At 42.9% G+C, this 20514-nt stretch overlaps 1 protein-coding gene across 1 annotated transcript in view; it reads left to right on the forward strand.

Moving 5' to 3' along the window:
• Window positions 1–978: 978 nt before the first annotated feature.
• WIF1 (WNT inhibitory factor 1) overlaps window positions 979–20514 on the forward strand; it is a 54520-nt gene continuing 34984 nt past the window's right edge. Inside the window, exons 1-2 of the mRNA XM_084617471.1 lie at window positions 979–1349; window positions 1900–2039. Coding sequence (XP_084473597.1) covers window positions 1208–1349; window positions 1900–2039 — 282 coding nt within the window. The 5' untranslated portion in view covers window positions 979–1207. The remainder of the gene's footprint in view (window positions 1350–1899; window positions 2040–20514) is intronic.

Raw genomic sequence — 20514 nt, forward strand, 5'->3', positions numbered from 1 at the left:
CACCACACACCTCGCTCTACAGAGATCATTAAGCCGTGTTTCCAACACACCTGCTCAGGGGTGCTGGAACAATTTGTATAGTGTGGGTGCTGAGAGCCATTCAACCAAACTCTAAATCTTGTACAGGTGTTCCAGCCCCTATGCGCCTGCTCCATTACCCCCTGTACTCATCCCCACCCTGTGTCCCCTCCACACCCCACCCACTCCATTACTCCCTGTACTCATCCCCACCATGTCCCCTGAACACTCCACCCTGCTCCATTATTCCCTGTACTCACCCGCCCTGTGTCCACTCACTCTCCACCTGCTCCATTACCCCCTGTACTCACCCTTGCCCCCAGTCTTCAATACACCCCATCCTGTTCTGTTACCCCCTGTGCTCACCCTGCCCCGTGTCTCACACACCCCTCCTGCTCCATTATCCCCCCGGTACTCACCCCCAGCCTGTGTCCTCAATACACACACACCCCTCCTGCTCCATCACCCCCTGTGCTCAGCCCCACCCACTGTCCCCCACACACCCCTCCTGCTCCATCACCCCCTGTGCTCACCCCCACCCACTGTCCCCCACACACCCCTCCTGCTCCATCACCCCCTGTGCTCACCCCAGGCCCAGCACTCAATACACCCACCCCTCCATTAGCCCCTCTACTCACCCCACCCAGGTATCTACCTGCCACTGATCCCCCACCTAAGTCTCCCTGGACCCCCCCTCCCCAGTTTCTCCCACCTGCGCCTCCATCCCCAGATCCTCCCCCACCTGCGCCTCCCACACCCGCTCCACGCCGGCACCCAGCTCCTTCCCCACGTCTCCCCTCGCCTCCCTGCCGAGCACCGGGAAGCGAGGGCGAGCAAGGGCGGGACCCGGCGGGCTCCTCCGGCCCCCTCTGGCGGAGCCGCGCGGCCAGCCCGGCCTCGCTTCCCTGCTCCCGGCGCCTCCTAGCGGGGCTCCGCGGCAGCGCTGGGTGCCGGTGCCTTGCCCCAGGCACGTCCCCCCGCAGCCGCGCTCAGCCCGACTCCCAGCCCCGCTCGCGGCTGCCAGCGGGCGAGCCCACCCCCCGCGGCCAGCCAGGCAGCCCGCCCGGCGCTGCCGGAGCCAGTCGGCGCGGAGAGCCGCGGCGTGTGCGCGCGGGCCAGGGCGAGGGCCAGGGCACGGCAGCGCGAGGGAGCGCCCGGCGCCTTTCGGAGCGGCAGCGGCAGCGGCAGCATGGCCGGTCCGAGCGCCCTCTGCTCGGCGCTCGGGCTCTGCAGCATCCTGAGCCTCTGGGCTCCGCCGGCGCGGGCAGCGCAGCGGCAAGAGGACACTCTCTACATGTGGATTGATGCTCATCAAGCCAGAGTCCTGATAGGTAAGTTGGGGCTCTACGCCCCTCGCATGAGCACCGGCTCTTTGCTCCAGTCAGTGGCTCCCTGGAGGTGCTTCAGCAACGTGTTTTCCAGCCCCGTGAAATCGCCCTGCTTAGAGGCTTCAGTGAGTGAGCCGTAGCTCAGGAAAGCTCATGCTCAAATAAATGGGTTAGTCTCTAAGGTGCCACAAGTACTCCTTTTCTTTTTGCGGATACAGACTGACACGGCTGCTACTCTGAAACTTCTCCAAGCAGTTTGTTAACCTGTACTAGTGGGGCTCCTGCTGCAAGGCGTCGCCCTCCAGAAAGATGCACTTGAGCTCTGTGGTTTATCCGTGAACACCGAAGTGCCAGTGGAAACTTTAGGTGGTTCAAACAGTATTGAAAGGGAAAGTTTATCCCAGGATAAGGGAAAGTTTATCCCAGTGGTTAGTCTTCCCAAGAAGTAGGTGATAGCGAGAATAAACATTCTCTACAGTAAATGGTTTTCATCATACATGAGAATCCTGCTTCATTTCCCTCTTTTTCTAGTCTGTATATTTTTGTTTTACAGGCTTTGAAGAGGATATTCTGATTGTTTCAGAGGGGAAAATGGCCCCATTCACTCATGATTTCAGAAAAGCCCAGCAGAGGATGCCAGCTATTCCAGTCAATATCCACTCTATGAATTTTACCTGGCAAGCAACAGGAAGGGTAGGTACAGACTGAGCTTGGAAGAAGAAAAAAAAACCCTCTTGAAATATGTTCAGCAGAGGCAAATATTTAGTTTTTAGAATATTTTAGCAAACTATTTCTGATATGTGCCAAAAAGACAGTAAAGAATGAACCCTTGATTTAGAATCACCTGTTATAGGAATTATTTATCTAGCATGGAAAATGTATCGTGTTAAAAAAAAAAAAGTCAGAATGAAACACTGTCCCTAACCCAAAGAGTTTATAATTTAATTCAGACAACATAAAACATGGGGTAACATGGAAGGGCTGTGGACACATTATTGATGTGGAAATTATCATAAGGAAAATTCTTGGAAGAAGTAAATTTTAAAATGGGATTTTAAGAAGGAGGGTATGCTTTCTTTGCTGATAAACTAAGGATAAAAGAACCAACAAGATGAGCATGGTTAGACAACACAAGCTCATGAGGAAGACATTAGCTAGCCTTAAATGAAATTTTACAGCCCAACAGTCCATAATGTGGATACAATTTTGTTATTTTATTTTTTTAAAAAGCATAAGGTTTTAGCATATGGAGCTCCACTATGACTCATTTATTAAACACACACACGCTGTTTCAATATGCATAGTTGTGTTAAAATGGGAGCTGTGTTGCCTAGATCTATTTCTACAAAGTATAATGGCAAAACTATGCAATGTTGCAATCTATTGAGCCCACAATTCTCTATCACATTTTTTTTACTGAAAAGATAAGAAGGTATGACATACTTTCATTCACAGTTTGAAAGACTGATAAATATGTAAAATTTGCATAACACTGCATCATGTTGATCTAAGGTTATCATGGATACGGAAACATATTCAGCTTAACAGAAAAGAATTCTAAATAAAACAACTTTTTTAAAAAAAAAAAGCAGTCTATGCATTTTATACAAGAGAATACTCAGTAAAAAATCATGTACTTTTCAAAATATTCAGTGAATATTTTGGTTATAGTTTGGTCAACTTTATAACTATGCGAGTTTTCAATTGGTTAGAAACATTTTTTTGCAAAATGATCATTTATGATTCAGGAAATCTCTTACAGCAGCTGTCATACCCTTCTATCTATGTTAGGTACTTATATTGCCCCATTACCATAGTATCTGAATGCTTTGTGCTCTTTAATATATTCATCGTCACAACACTCCTGTGAGGTAGGGAAGTGCTTTCATCCCCATTTTGCAGAGGAGGACTGAGACACAGAGAAGCAAAGTCACTTGTATGGGGACTGAGGTCACAGGAGTTCTGTTTGTATCTATAGTTATATAGAAAACAAAAGTTATACCACAGAGTGCTATTTAAGTAACTAGCTGTAGTTAACATGTCCTAGGACACACATGATTGTACTGATGTCCATGGGGGACAAATGTCTTACTGGGTAGTGGGACTGAAACATTAGAGAGAACCCAAGTCCTTTTCCCTCTCCTCTTTTTTTCTTTTCTGCTCTAAGTCCCCTCTTCTGCAACCCAGTGACCAGTTTGTTGGAAGCTGTGATTGTAACATTTGAAATGCATGGCACTGCTCACGTGCTTAAAGTTAAGCATGTGTTTAACATCTCTACTGGATTGGGGTCAGAGTATTCACCACCTTGCAGGATCAAATCCCATTTGAACTGTGACAAAGCTGCTCAATAAATCATTCCTCTTCCTCTTTAATTTATTACTGAAATCATATTAGTTAAAACTGCTTTGACATGCTTAAATATTTTAAAATTAAAAAAATAATTAATCTACACTTTCAATGGCTGTACATCTACACAGAAATGCTATTTGAATATCTCCCATGTCAAAATCAGATCAGAACTATAGAAGGAGTTTAATTTCTACAGAAACCGATTGGCATAGTTGATTATTACATACTTCAGGTAAAAAAATTAAGATGAATGGAAGGATTTAGTTAAGCATAAGACATAGCAATTATTTAAGGAGAAAAATGTTGATGTTTTAAAAACACAAACCTTAATTCTGGAATTTTTAAGGTAAGGTAAAACAAAAATGATTGGAAAAAATAATATATGGAGCTAAAGTACTATAAAAAACCTTAACTCTGCCTCACTCCTGTTTCTAAAGAAGTGTTAGCTTTCAGTCATGAGTCAAATAAATGCTAAAAATAACATAGGCTATTCATTTGGTGGAAAACATATAATCCTGTTTAGTAACCACTTACAACTAACTGCCCCTATCCACCTCCATCCTGTGCATACAGAGTATGTATATCTGAGCTGTTTGTTTCAAGTGCTGTGGATATTTAAACATGATGTATCAGTGCAGATTAGGTGAGGAGTTCTAACTCATAGGCCAGACAGAAGTGACTATGATGACTTTAAGCCAGCTTCATGTCTTCCCAATCCTGGGCTGTTCCAGGGGCTGGCGAGGCCCCTGGTATAACTGCCTGGGGAGCGTGTCTAAGTTCTGGCAGCCTCTCTGGATTGCCCTCTGGTTCTGCAGTGCTCCCTGGAATCTCCACAGTAGTGTGTGTTGTGGCCCATCCCCAACATGCCCTTCCTGTCCCAGTAGGTTCTTGGAGGCCAGCCTTACGTCTGTCTTCCACAGTTTCTGTGCTAAGGATATCTTCCCCTGGTGGGAACCAGGGCTTTTTGACAATCTCTATATACTGTTTTTACCTGGTGTAAAGGGGTTGGAGCCAGAATAAGATTGCCCTAGATCTTGACGGTCCATAATCAAAGCACCGATATTAATTAGCACTGTATTGCGTCTAGCACACTGGGGTCCTGGTCCATGACTAGGGTTCTTAGGCGCTATGGTAAAACAAATAAATAAGAATAATAATTTTGAAATAACATGTACATGCACCTAATTTAACTTAATGGCAATGCTAAAAGGACAAAATTAAAGTTGTTTGTGGTAACAGAACTCCATTTTTCCAACATTTGAAAAAAGTTGTTACTTTAAATTCACATTTTCAAATGTTTTCTTTTTATTTTAAATGTAAGTGCTTTTACAAATGTCCCTTGCACACTCCACGTAAGTACTTTGTGTTTGAAACCTTTACTCAGCCTTAGTTTTTGTCTGAGAATTTCCTTAGCTTTTTGATAACACTGACAAGAAAAAAATACCAGTACTCTTGCTATTCAGAAAAATATATTAACCATAAATAGTAGACTGCCTCTTATCTAATAGCTGTTCATTAGCACATCATGGTCCTCTACTTGCCAGAACTGCAGCTACATGTATTCCATGATGTGTCTTTGGACTTCTCGTGGTCCTTATACCCAGATGGTTTTGCCTCAGAGCTATGCAGGAGGTCTTGGGGAGTTCCAGAGTTCCTGGGACATATGAACTACACAGTACCATATGCATGGTTTCTAATATGTGCTAGTCCCCCTGCAGATCTAGCAGATCTTAGAAACCATACATACACTATTGTGCAGCTCCTATGTCCCAGGAGCTTCAACTGTTTGAGCCAATTCTCTGCTACCATGCAGCTTGCATTCCAATTTACACCTATGCAATGTGGGTGTAAAACACTAACGCATTAGAATGGAAGTGTTTTATGTCTACTTTGCACAGCTGTAATGATGACACAAGGTGCAGGGCAGTGGAGAATCTGCCCTGGAGTCTGGAAACCCCTCATAGTCCTGCATGGCTGGGTAGGTCAGCTTCCCGTCAGACCTTAATTACTTATTGAAATGAACAATAAATTGGTTATTGGTTTACACAATAAATTGTGTAAATTGGTTTAGAAGTGATGAACAAAGATACTAAATGTAAATGCCCTAGTTATAATATTGTGATCTTTGCAGTTGGACATTTCTGTTATTTCTATATGGGAAAAAAAATCTCTTTTATGTAGGAACTGTTAAAGTTATTTTCATTAATAAATGAAAAATGTTTGTTTCTTTTAATTCTTGAGCAACTCATTGGAAATAAGGGACTTCAAAAATTATGGCAAATTTTGTGGGAGGGAGAACTAAATTAAGAGTCTGATACTTGAAGGTTGTGAGTACCCTCAATACCCAGTGAGGTCAAGAGGAGCCACAGGTACTAAGCTGCTCAGTCCATCGAAGGATAGGGACCTTATTTATTAAAATTCCACCCAGTATTACCTATGCTGTGTAAACTTCATAACAGCTGTAGTTTTATGTGCAGAAAAATTGTACTTCAGAATGTTGTACAGATGTTCTGTGTTTAAAAAAAAAAAAGTTCCCACTGGATAATATTATACATTGCATACATCTGTGTAACCACTAGAAGTCACTGGTGTTGCTTCATTTTTATGTCCCGCAGATTTTTGCAAAACAAGGTATAAGTGACTTGTGGGTCTATTCTCTTCTCGATGTTGGGGGATGTGTGTGCAGAGCCTTCCTAATTTGGAGAAAAATAGTCCCGAGTGTGCTAATTTATGCTGCAACATGTTTTAGTTTGCCCACTTGAGGAAAGTCCTAGAGCATGCAGTTGGTAATAGCACTTCAGCAGTATTTAGCAATATATGAGGGGGATATAGGCTCCAAACCTTCAAACACGTATGCATATGCTTAACTCTACTAATGGGTGTAGTCCCCCTGATTTCAGCGGGACTGCTTTGGTAGTAAAATTAAGCATAGATGTGAGTGTTTGCAGGATCAGAATCAACATAAAGCAAAGGCTTTGTCAGTGAATGGGCGGTAAGTAGTGGATCATAAAAACAAAATAAGTGTCTGATTAATTCAGTGGGCAGAAGAAGAGTCAAGATCAAAAACAAGTTGGGTTTTTTTGCTCCAACAGTTACCAGTAACTGTGAATGTTGCAGCAGCAGTGTCCAGTCTGTATGGCGAGTTGGGGAGCATGTCACTCTATGATGTTTTTCAACATACCTTCTGTTTTGCAAAAGGAGGGTTAGGAAAGGAGATAAAATTACAACTCAGAGAGGCTGATTCTGATCTCATCGACATGGGGGTAAATCCAAAAATAACTGAACCCACTTCATTGGAATTACTTTATATTTATACTTGTGTGACTGAGATCAGAATCTGGCTCAGAATGAAGGAATAAGAAAACATGTGACTATGTTAAAAGATTTAGGTGCTTCCTCCCTCCCTCAGGAAGGTGAATAGACTCCTTTTTATATACTATTATTGGCATAATGGGAGAAACACATTTAAATATTACAAAACCACTGATAAAATAAAGGAAAAACAAAAGATGGTGGATTTCAGTTCAAATAGTATTTCAGAGGAATCTCTGAACATACATAGACACCTCATTTGTACATAGCAATTACAGCAGCAATTTTTATTATTTCTAAAATGACCTAAGGTGTACAGGTCACATTTTTTTCTAATGCAATTATGACTGTTTTGGAAGTTATGATAAATGTGGTTGCAAAACTTTGGACTCTTGGGATTTACAGTAGTACCTTCACTGTGGTTTCATGTCAGCAAACAGAGGAAATACCTTGTTTTCTGACCTCTGTACCACAATTTCAATGTGAAATGTGAATATGTTTACATACTGTGGGCATGATTTTTAAAAAGAGGGGTTTTGTATCAAAAGCACAGCTCCAAACCTTTAATATTTAGATTCTATTCTGCTGTGGTATTTTGCATCTTGGTGTTGTAGACATGCCACCAGGGATCAAAGAGTAATACTATAGAGATCCCACTTCATTTAGTAAAGCATGCATGTGCCAGCCATCTGTTCTATCTGCTGATAGAAAACAGCAGTAAGTCTCTCAAAGTTTAGCTAAAAAAAAAAAAAAAGGCTTTATTGCTCAGTAGAAATGACTTACAAGGCACCTTATAAGCTACATCTGGTTTCCATAGTAATTTACATGGCATGTATGTAAACTACACAATTACACTTTTTACACAGCAGTGTAAAGTTGTGGAAAATAAACCCTTCACTGGAATTTTCAGTGCTTATTCTTTTCTTTACAAATATTTCTAAAAGCAAAACAGAGATGTGCTTTGAATAAAAAAGCGGAAGTAATAAAACTTTCAATGTTTTTACAGAACTAGCTGTTGACAAACACTGGAATTAAAGGGACACCAAACTTTAAAATGATATACTGGAAAAAAAACAGATCTCTCCTTAGGTTACTAACTACACCTTTGAATTTTAGACCCCAATTTACTTTTCACTACTTATTGTGTTTATTTATTTTTACAGTGCTCTCAACTTGGAAAATGAATTATATCAATTTCACATTGGTTTATAATCAGTTTCCCTTTTAGGTTCTGAATGCTGTAAAGTTAGGGTTGCAAACAGTGCAATGGAATGATTTGTATAATAAGAATTGTTTCCAGTAAAAACAATCAATGCATTAAAACATTTGTTTTGGCCCTAGGCATTGCACAAATTTTATTTTTGTAATATTTAAATTTCAGATCAAATTTGTGTTGACAGTATTCCTATCAAAGCATCTTATGTACATTTAAAACACATACCTGGGGCCCCATTCTCACATAGGCTATGCATAGATCTGTTATTTGACCTACATTTTTTGAAATGATAAAATATTAGGTCATATTAACAATGTTTACATTACATTCGGTCAGTTTTATTTCTAATGTTGTGCCTACCTTAGTTAGGAGTAATGAGTTTTCAAAGCCACCTGAGTTTTCTTTTTACAGTAGTTTGAAAAATGTTTTCACCATTCTACACAACTGTTATCTACCACTTCCATGCTTTAAGTGGATTTGAAAGATCACATAAAGTCTGTTACGTTTCCTGCCTATTATACAAATCAGGGTGAGGATACAAATTTCATGTAGACATTCTTTTTTGGAGGTAGAAAATCCCATTGGGTTAGTGAAGGACGCCTTATTTTATTTCTGTAGTTAGTCTGAGGAAGATCTACTGATGTTAATTTTTGGGGTGATGCTTTTATAGGGCCCAATTCTGCAATGTGCAGAGTGTCTCCTACAAAATGCTGAATTGTCTCCTCCCCCACAGAATGTACACTGCTGGCATCAATGGGAGTTAAGGGCACCCAGCTCCTTATAGGATCAAACTCGTATTTCCTGATTCTCTTCAGGGAAACCATAACCATACTGATGTTCTTTTTTTTAAGTTTATCCTTTTAGATTGACAGCCTGGAGCACTAATCTTGTGTTTAGCCACATAATAGTACAGTACAGTGTACACAATATAATAATGTGAACTTCCTCACTTTCCCCTGCTGACCTGGTTCAGCTGTGTTCTAGAGGGAGCACCTCTTGCAATTCATTCTTTATGCCCCTTCAATCCTTGGTTTTGTTTCTAAGACTACCAACAAGGTATGGGGGTGGGGGAATCAATGCCAGTACAGTGGTGGGTTTTGTGATGTGCATATGCTATAGCTGGTCCGTAAACCACTGGGATATTCTGGAGATGACCTCAGGAGTTGCTGGGTACTCCCTGCAGAGCATTCCTGTATAGCTAGACTTTGAGGAGTGGAAGTTCTGGAATGGGTAGTTGGCTGAAGACAGGAAAAATGGTTTGTGGGGCAACTGGAAATGGATCTGAGGCAAAGGAAGTTGGGTTTCAGTTCCAGCTCAGAGGGTGAGCCAAGCTTGAAAGAAGGGCCATACCGAAGTGGGGCCTAACTTTTGTGGGGCCCTACACTGAAGTGAAAAAAGCTGGAAGATGACCTGGGGCCTGATTCTGATCTTGCCTATGTAACCTGCACACCTCCTGGGTGTGGTGTTCTGTCCCATCTAGTGGCACTGATAAAATGAGAGAGATAAAATGAGTTTGCTCTACAGCCTTAACTAACAGCCGGTTGGCTTTAGCTCATGCAGTAGAGGCTCATGCACTAAGCTCCAGAGGCCCCAGGTTCAATCCCACCCGCTGACGACTGGGGTCTGTCGGTGTTACACCTACACTTGTGACAATCAGGAATAACTCTATGGAAAGAAATGCAGTTATACTGATGTAAAAACAGTGAGGGTGAGAGGAGAATCAAGCCCATGGTTTGAAGATCATCTGCTTCTGGAAAGTCTAAGTTACTGAAGACACCAACATCGGGGGCCTGATTCTCCGTTGCGTTATACCACCTTAACAGCAGTGTAACTCCCTGGTTTCAAAACACGTATGCCCTCTAACACAATTTGAGTAGATTCTTTGGTACACCAAGAATGCAGCACAAAATGAACTTAAACCTGGGGAGGAGAGGACACGTTGGGTATGGAGTTGGGGCGTAGTGGAGCCAAGCTCCTCTATGCCTGATCCTCTGCTGGTGTAAGGGTTGCTAGTCACAGAAATCACTGTAGGGCCCTTGCTGCACTAGCTTCTGCTGATAGTGGCTCACCAAGGTCCAGGGAACCACAAATGGCTTGCTGCAGCAACCACTCACCGTTACATCTGAGTACAGCCCGGACATAGTAGAGAATTAAAACCCTTAAATTCAACCATACTATCGCCAACAATGCACTCCAAGTACTGAAAAATCACATTGCATTGCCCAAACTTACCTCAGACCTCTAAATGTGTTTTGTTGTATGACATTATAAATAGATATCTGAAACAATGTGTATGTGTACATTTCACCAGTATTAGGGGATGGTTTGGCTTGGTGCTGCATATTACACAGTTGATCGGACTTTTTCAAAAGTCATAGGGTAAATAGAAGTTTATTATGTTTTTGATAAGTTACTCTGCGTATGTGATCGGCAGCTTTGTATTTTTTCTCCATTTGGTTTGTGCAGATGCCAAGTTTGTCATTCTCAGATAATAATTTGTCCTGGGAACTGGCATGGTGATTACATTACTTAATGAGGTAGTACTAGAAAGTGGTGCATTACCGTGTGGGTTAAGTTCAGTTCCTTGATGTGTGCACCATAGTACTGTTGTACAGAAAGTGAGTATGTTATAGTGGGTATTACTTGGTTTTATTGCTGGGTACCAGCACCATCATGATAGTGATGGGCTAATAACTGAAGACTGGTTTCAGTAGTGAATGCAGTTGTTACCTTAACTTACAACTTCCTTCCTTTTAGTGTTTGTGTTTTTGTGGGAAATTGCACTTGAGACAACTGAGCTAACGGTTTTGTGTGTCTGAATTTCCTTTTTGTAATTTAGTGTACATAAATATGAGGGCTGAGGACCCACGGCTGGTGACTGGATGGGAGTGCTGGAGAGAGGGACTGGCATGGTGAGCCGGGTTCAGCTAGTTTCATAAAGCAGTAGAAGTCTGACTCTATAAATCCCTGTGGTTTGAGATCCTTCTCTCTTCATGCAGTACCTTGCTAGCTGAGGTGCTTGAACTGACAGTCCCCTGGTTTAAAGAGGAAGATGCTACTGGCAGGATGTTCTCTCTGAAGGGCCTCTGACACTCAAACTGTGTCTTGCAATTGATCAGACAGAGCCTGAATCTGTTAGTCTTCAGAGCACATAGCAAAATCAAGTCGGGTCTCCTGCAATAGATCTTCCCACAGTGTTCCACTACTGAGGCTTCTCTACCTCTGAGTCCTACCACTGTTCAAGGAACCCCTCACTAGGACTAACCCCTTGTTATGGGCCTCCTCCTCTCAGGTCTTCACCCCACGTCTCCCTGCGGTGTTCCACTCCAAAGACCACCCCACAATCGGGGTCCCAGCTTTGGTCAGTTCTCACCAGCAGTTCTGTTCCAGCTCTCCTCAGGACTCAGCTCTTTCTGCTAGGTCTCCTGTAGCTCTCTCCCAAGCCACTCTTGCCAGCTCTCACCTGCTGCTTCCTGTCTCTGGCTCCTCTCAGTCTCCTGGTCTCTCTTCTCCCAGTCTCATTCCTCTAGGACCCAGATGCCCTCTCATAAATCTAATTGGGGTCAGCTTCTGAAAGGGCTAGTATCACCTTGTGACAAGAACATAATTTATATTTCATTTTGTAAAGTGCTTTTAGATCCTTCAAAATGGAAGTCACACTATTATATATAGATATATAGACAGTGAAAGGAATAGGAAAAGAATATAAAAAGAGGAACTGGTAAGGAAGTGGGCTGAAGTGATAAGGAAGTGTTGGGTCTGAGACAGAGAGGACCAGAGGTGTGGACTGAACAACACTGAAGTAGGCCCCTGCATGCAGCGAAGCCTGAAGAGAAGACTTGGAATGGACTTTTGTTATCTTACAGTTTAGTTTGTTAACGAGTCATACTCCAAGGAAAAAGAGGCATGTGGACCGTGTCTTAAAGCAGGCAGGAAATTTACCTGCCAACCAGTCTGTACATTGAACTGTGATCATAGATGGTCGTCGTCCCCCCCCCCCCCCAGTCTTCTCTTCTCCAGACTAAACAAACTCAATTTTTTCAATCTTTCCTCATAGGTCATGTTTTCTAGACCTTTAATCATTTTTGTTGCTCTCCTCTGGATTTTCTCCAATTTGTCCAGATCTTTCTGGTGCCCAGAACTCGACACAGTACTCCAGTTGAGGCCTCATCAGTGCTGAGAGGAGTGGAAGAGTTACTTCCCATATTTTGCTACAACATTCCTGCTAGTACATTCCAGAATGATGTTTGCTTTTTGTTGTTGTTGTTGCAACAGTATTACATTGTTGACTCATATTTAGTTTGTGATCCACTATAACCCCCAGATCCTTTTTCTACAGTGCTCCTTTCTAGGCAGTCATTTCCCATTTTGTATTTATGCAATTGAGTAGTCCTTCCTAAGTGTAGTACTTTGCATTTGTCCTTATTGAATTTGATCCTGTTTAATTCAGACCATTTCTCCAGATTGTCAGGATCGTTTTGAATTCTAATCCTGTCCCCCAAAGTGCTTGCAACTTCCAGGTTGGTATCATCTACAAACTTTACAAGTGTATTCTCAAGGCCATTATCCAAATCATTGATGAAGATATTGAATAGAACCACTCGATATGCCCTTCCAGTTAGATTGTGAACTGTTGATAACTGCTCTCTGAGTATGGTTTTCAAGCCAGGTTTGCACCCACATTATATCAGTGAAAAACATAAGGATTCAAGTTATCGGTAGTATGAATATGGAAATGCCTCATTCATTTGCAGCAAAGAAGCTAATCGAAGGGTGCATCTGAAGGAGTATCATAAACAAAACAAGCAAAGTTATGCCATTGTATAATTCCATGGTGAGGGGGTCCCACTAACCTTACAATTAGGAGGTTTTTCCTAATATCTAACCTAAATCTCCCTTGCGGCAATTTAAGCCTAAGACTGCTGCACCCAATTTTGGGTAAATATTTAATTCCATAATATATACTTTCTGGAGATGTTTCAGAGAAGAGCTACTAAGCTCATCAAAAGATCGTTGTGGGAGTTAAATTTCCACAGTCCGTTTAGCTTGGAGAAGAGGCTGTTGTAGTGAATCTTATTGAAGTGTTTAAACACGAAAAATGGAATCACAAAGACTTGGGTAAAGACCTGTTTCAACTAAGCAACAAGAAAACATGTGGACGCTTCTGATCTCTCCCCTCACCCCATCCCAAGTATAGGTTAAATGTGAAAGTTTACTTTGTTTTGTTTGGTCGTTTTTAAACCCATATGATACTCGCCATTTGGACTTTTGTCTCTGGAGGTACTGGTAGAATCCAACTTACTAGGATATGTGGGGGAGAGGGGGAAACGGACAATTATTTATTGATTTCTCTAGCACTTACTGCCATAGCTGCTGAGCGCTCTAATTAGAAAAAACATATTAAAAAAGATAAAATGTATATATGCTACCCATAATAAATTATAACATTAAAACTAAAAATACCACTTTCTTGACTGTTTCTAGCAAACATTCACAGAATAACCATTCGCTGAGATAAACAACTAACTCTAAAGTTTAAAAAAAAAAAAAACCAAATGCTAAAGGAAATAAATAAGCCTGACATCAAGCCTGACAAATTCAAATTCTGGCCAAAGGCAACACATTCCCCAAACGGGGGCTCTCTAATGAGAAGACCTGCTACCAGGCCTGAGAGTTCAACCACAGAAATCATTAGCTAGAGAATTCCAACCACCCTCAAGTACTACCGTTGGCTATGTCTATTAGTTTGGAGACTATTAAGGGCTTTTAAAGAGAACAGGGAGCCAATTCAGAGATTTGAGCACTGGTATTATGTGCTTATAATGACCCGCTCATCTCTGGAAGTGGGCAGGTACATTCTGGACCAGATGACAATTTTGAGTGACCATCAAAAATAGCTCTAACTAGAGTTCACAACAGTAGTCTGTCTAAAGGTGACAAAGGCATAGATAACTGGAGAGGTCACACAAACTTTTGGTCAGTTGTAGAAGATGAAATGCACCATGGACTACCATCACTACCTGAAAATCTAGGAGTAGTGACGTATCGAACAGGAATCTTAGATTGCAAACCATTTAGGCAAAATTCAAGCATGCTGGACACTTTCAATAACGGTACAGACACCACCTGAGCCAATTCCTTTTAAAGGTTCAGTAAATGTTGGTCTGGTCTTTTCAAGTTTGATTCTCAGCTAGTTCATATTCATTCAGGTCTCTTGCTGAGCCAGGCACTGGGAAATAAAATTAAAAATTAAGTTTGGTGAAAAAAGAGATCGGTACGCTGATGTCACTTCCTCCTAAAGTCTGTTTCCCCATATGGTCTGACATTGAATAGACGTGAGTGACAAGATATGCAAGATCCCACATGAGGGCCCTCAAGGAGGATGAACAGTTGCCCAGCATCACACTCTGGGATCTCTCCGAGGATGGAAATAATTCACTTATGCCTGCAAGTTGTTTACCTATGGATGCTCTGTGCTCACAAGCACCAGATAGCCAAATCTGGAATGGGGAAAGAATTTTCCACCCTGGGTTTTGGTTTGTGTAGGGCTGTGTTTTGTGTTTTTTTGTTTTGGGGGGGTGGGGGTTGAGTGTTTTTTGGCCTTCTTCTAGATTTGCCTAGAGCACATCTGTTAGGATTAGGTGAGCATGATCAAATTTCTGTGATTGCAGTCTGTGATCCTTCCTTCATGTACCCTTTCATTACTAGAGTCCTCCCTTTCTGGTCAGGGTTGTGAGAGAATGCAGAAGCTTACACTGCACCACCTGTCTTGTGGATATAAATTATAGGACTTCATGACATCACAAACCACTCAAGCTTCACTCGTTGCTTACCATACCAGCAGAACCCCTTTGAGCATTATACTACCCCTTGATGTAACTCACAATTGTGTTGTATCTATGTGAATATCTTGTTTAGTTAACTGACCATTTTTACTTGCCCTGCCAATCATTTGCAATCATGTATATCTTATAATTCATAGACCTGATGTCAACTCAGGCACTCATATTATGGTATGCCTACACAGATAAAATTACATTTTTATTCATTTCTAAAACTCCAATTTTTAAAGCATTTAAAGTGTTGAACTTTGAAAAGAGATCTTTGAAAGGAAATGCTGACAGCTCTTTTTCTGGACAGCGAAATAGTTTCTCCGGTAACATGTAACCAAATTCTGTAAATTTATTAAATTAATGAAATTAATTAAATGGCAAATTATGAAAAGGTCATAAATGCACTGTGAGAATCTTCTGACAACATGAGCAGTTATTTAACAGCTTGGTAATAAACTGAAATAATGAAATACTGAGGAGGTATTTTACATGAGTCAAAGAACAGTTTGTTCCCATTCATCTTTCTTTTTGAAGAGAGCGTTCGGGGACCAGATTCAGCCAGTTACAATGGGAGTTGTACCTACTTACCACAGAGCAGAATTTGATCTCTGCATCTGAAAGCCGAATAACAAAATGAAATATAATTATCTCTTCACTTCTGCTCTAGAAGTTAGTTTCTTATACTCTTACAAAGTATCTTAAGCTAAAAGGGTCCACATTCCCATAACTACAGTCTGGTGTTATTGTAGATGTGCTAGTTATCCATGTTGTGTGATTAACTCCATATTTTGAAATGTGGGAACTGGTAGTGGCAGGAGTATTTTCAACACAAAAAATGTGTCCTGTATCAGTAGATGTACCATCCTCTATATGAGCCTTATAAATCTCTGGTTTAGTTTTTTAGATTGCAGACTTTCAGTCAAGAAAACACCCTCCAACCTGAAATAGGAGACTGAAACATGCAAAGATGTGTCCCACCTTTCCCCTGGGGGGCGGGGGGGGAGGCATTATACTTGAGTAACTGTATTGTTAATGCTGCACTGTGCAACTCCAGGCATGTTTATTAGTTGGGCCTAATGTACATCAATATTGGATGCAACATTTGCTGTCAAATACTGATACGGATACAGATTTTTTTGCAAATTTCAAAGTACTGATCCCACATGGTTGAAGGGTTTTCTTTTTTAGCACTATACATGGTATTAAAAGATTTTCTGTCATCCTATTCAGTTAACTTGGATTGTAGGCTTTGTTGGGCAAAGACCATCTTTTCATTATGATGTGTACAGGGCCTAGCACAATGGTGCCCTGCTTCCTGATTGGGGCCTCTGGGCACTACCAGAATAGAGATAATTAACTAATGACTTTTATAGTGTCAAAAGTGTGGTAGACACTTGGCAGAACAAGCAGAAAAGCCAGGCCCCTGGAATGCACAGCTTACAATCGTATTTCAGACTTTCTACATTGAGTGGGAGGAATACACAATAGATAATGCATAGGCTAAGGAGGACAAGGATGTGTGTGTATTTGGGGGGTGCAGCGTGTGTGTGGATTTTGGCAGCCCCGAAGCAGCAGGAGTGACTGCAAAAAGGCAGCACCACAGATCATCTGTGTACTAGGGTTTGGACTATGGAGTGCTCTTCTCCCACCCACAGTAGGAAGTCCACAGGAAGGAGCCCATTTTTTGCACACTTTGGAAGGTCTTCAGGAGAGTCCTGCACAACTTTACAATAAACTCAAATAGAGTAAGGTGTATAGTACCCTTCTCAACAATAGAGCTCCTAACATGTACTCGAATGATCCATTCTCTGGTACATTTTATAGAATCCACATGAGGGAGCCACTTTACTGTATGCACCATTTTAAATGACACTTAAGGCACACTGGACTTACTAGTGCACACGTTCCTCGGATCAAATGCACAAGAGAGAGGTCCTCTCCTATGCACCATAGCAGCTTCACAGCTCAGAAAAGGCATAGCCTGACTGGTGGATTTCCTCACTGCAAAGCTCCCGCCATACCTTTTTCAGTCTCCAAATGCGCGTAACCCAGTAATATAGTATACCTGTCCAATCTGTACTGCAACACTTTGCAACAAAGGATTACACAGCACATGGCATGATTGTCAGCTAGACCACCAACATGCAACACACCTTTCAGTTCAGTGTCATGCACATACAACAGGGAAAGGTTTCTCATTTTTTTTTGAGAGAGATGTCACACTCCTTTAAATGATATATCCCCCCCCCACATATACACACACATTGTGTGTAAGTAATTGGGATCCTTTGGTGTTCTGAAGCCCTTTTTGATGAATAATCTGGGAATTTTAAAAAATGGCATTTATGAATCAGGGTAATCCCTTCAGTCATTTCTGACCGCTAAACGTTCCTTACAGAAGGCCTGATTCTACTCTCACGTATACTTTCTATGCACAAGTGGAACCCTATTGACTTCATTGAAGTTATTCTCAATCTATAATGCTCTAAACAAGTGAAGAATCAGATCCCACATGTCTGGGTGCGAGATTGTGGATTTGGATTTTTCATTTATCTGAAAAATAAGCCTAATATATGGTAGCCACGTGGCTACATAGCTGGGGACGCTCAAGGGGAGGAGTTGTTCTTATGCTGCCTGGAATATGGAATGTACATTTCCTAAACAGGCACAAGTTCTGCCTGCTTCAGGCAGTGCCATCTGAGGAGCCAGCATCTTGCATACAACTCTGAGTCTGATTCCTCCCTCACACACCAGGGTAAATCCATGAAGTTACCTAGGTGCAAAAGGCAAAAAAATCAGGTCACTTATTTTTACCTACACCACAAGACTCTCTTTGGAGATCCTACATCACAAACGTGGATCTAAAAAGCTGTGCTTCATGGAAGATGGATCCTGCACTGTTGACCAATATGCTGCTCGCTCTCTTTAACATGTCGTGAGTGGCAGTGGAGTTATTCCTTAAACGGCAAAGGCAAGAGCAATTCGACATTGATCTCGTCCCGTGTAGTAGCTACAACACAAGATTGCTTGTGGCATTCACGGAGGTGCTGACCACAGTGGAACGCTGCTCTTGGGCTCAGGAAACAAGCACTGAGTGGTGGGATCACATGGTCATGCACATCTGGGATGACTAGCAGTGGCTGCAAAACTTTCAGATGAGGAAAGCCACGTTCATGGGACTGTGTGATGAGCTCGCCCCAGCCGCGCGGCACAAGGACACGAGAATGAGAGCTGCCCTGTCACTGGAGAAGTGCGTAGCGACTGCACTCTGGAAGCCAGCTACTCCAGACTGCTACAGATCGGTCGCTAACCAGTTCGGCGTGGGAAAGTTGACCGTTGGATTCGCGTTGATGGAAGTGTGCAGGGCCATTAATCACATCCTGCTCTGAAAGACTGTGACTCTGGGCAATGTGCGTGACATTGTGGATGGCTTTGCACAAATGGGCTCCCCTAACTGCAGAGGGTCAATAGATGGCATGCATATTCCAATTCTAGCACCAGACCACCTAGCCACTGAGTACATTAATTGCAAGGGGTATTTCTCAATGGTTCTCCAGGCGCTTGTGGATCATTGTAGGTGTTTCATAGACATTAATGCAGGCTGGTCCAGAAAGGTGCATGACGTACACGTCTGTTGGAACACTGGCCTGTGCAGGAAGCTGCAAGCAGGGACTTCCTTCCCGGACCAGAAGATCACTGTAAGGGAAGGCGAAATGCCCATTTTGATCCTGGGAGATGCTGTCTACCCCTTAATGCCGTGGCTTATGAAGCCATTCATGGGGCACCTTGACAGCAGCAAGGAGCGGTTCAACAACAGGCTGAGCAAGTGCAGAATCACTGTTGAGTGTGCTTTTGGATGTTTAAAGGCCCGCTGGCACTGCCTATATGGGAGGCTGGACCTGGCTGATGACAATATTCCTATGCTTATAGCCGCATGCTGTACGCTTCATAACATTTGTGAAGGGAAGCGGGAAAGCTTCACTCAGGGCTGGACTGCTGGGGCTCAGCACTAGGAGGCTGGATATGAGCAGCCAGAGACCAGGGCTATTAGAGGGGAGCAGCGCAGGGCCATAAGGATCAGGGATGCCTTGAGGCAGCAATCTGAAGCTAAAAGCCGCTAATATCTGTTGCTATGCTCAGGAATGCAGTGCTTGTAATGCTAGGAGGGGATTGTGATTGGTGCAGACGATGCACTATGAAGGTTTAAGAAAATTGCCTATTGCTTTGCAGGGCTCTGTTTGCTTTCAAGTAATGGAATAAAGATTGTTTTCAAACCAAAACAATTTTATTAAAAAACAACAACCGGAGGAGAGAGACAAACAAAATAACACATCACCACTCAGGGGGATGAGGGAAGGGAGGGTCCCGAGAGGAGGTGGGGTCCCAGGACGGTTAAAGATTTGTGTATGTCCAGGTATCATATACAACCTTCTCCTGTGGAGTACAGTGCAGGGCTAAACTGCAGAGGGAGGGGCATTGAGTGCAGTGGGTACTGGGAGTCCGCAGGGCTGGACTGTGACGGGGGAGGAGTGGAATGCAGCGGGTACAGACTGGAAACAGGAGATTTATAAGAGTGTGTTGGCGGTGTGTGTGGGGCGAATGGGAAAGAGTTTAGCGACAGCGGCTGCAGGGGAGGGCGGGCGCGGAGCTGCTCGGTTTGCAGTGCTAGCAGTGCCTGGAGCGTGTCCGCTTGACGCTCCATAACTTTTAAGAACCGCTCCGTGGCTTCGTTCTGGCGCGCCGCATTCTCCTTTCGGTCCCTCTTCTCGCTGTCCTGCCACTCCTTCAGTTCTTGTTTTTCAGCTACGGAGTGCATCATGACATCACGCAGGAAGTCCTCTTTAGTTCTTCCTGGGCGCTTTCTAATTCTGTGCAGCCGTTCAGCTGGCGATAACGAAGAGGGAGGCTGGGCTCCCAAGGTCATCTCTGTGAAGCCAAAATGCAACATTTGACAGAAGCAGTATTGTTTGCAACACACAGACCCGCTGATTCAGTGATTTAAAACACAGCCACTGTTCATATACCTATCACTAACTGGCTGACCCCAGGCAAGCATACATGAGCCACAAGACCCCCAAAATGGTGAGTAACTGCAGGGGCAGGGGAAATCAGTGTTCCAGGACTTTTCCATACGCTGGGCACGTGACTCTTCTGGAGAGCCAGCACTGTAAGGGGGGCTTTATAATCATTACTGTCCCCACATTTTCCACAAGCTGTGTTCATTATGGAAGATATCTTTTTGCTGAGGGTGAGCAGGGAATCAAGGGAGGGTCTTCTCCAAGATTGAGGCTTCCGCCCTGGCCCTTATGCAGCTCGCCTGTGTGCAGCAATGGTCTCTCCCCTCATGATGGCAGAGCAGTGTGGGAAAGTTACCCTTAATGGGGCAAGAAACAAAGCAGCTCTGCCAAAGAACCTGCGGCAGTGGATTGCCAAAGAACCTGCGGCAGTGGATTGCCCA

This window comes from Lepidochelys olivacea (genome assembly GCF_965140295.1).
Source record: "Lepidochelys olivacea isolate rLepOli2 genome assembly, chromosome: 1".
Lineage (NCBI taxonomy): Eukaryota > Metazoa > Chordata > Testudines > Cheloniidae > Lepidochelys > Lepidochelys olivacea.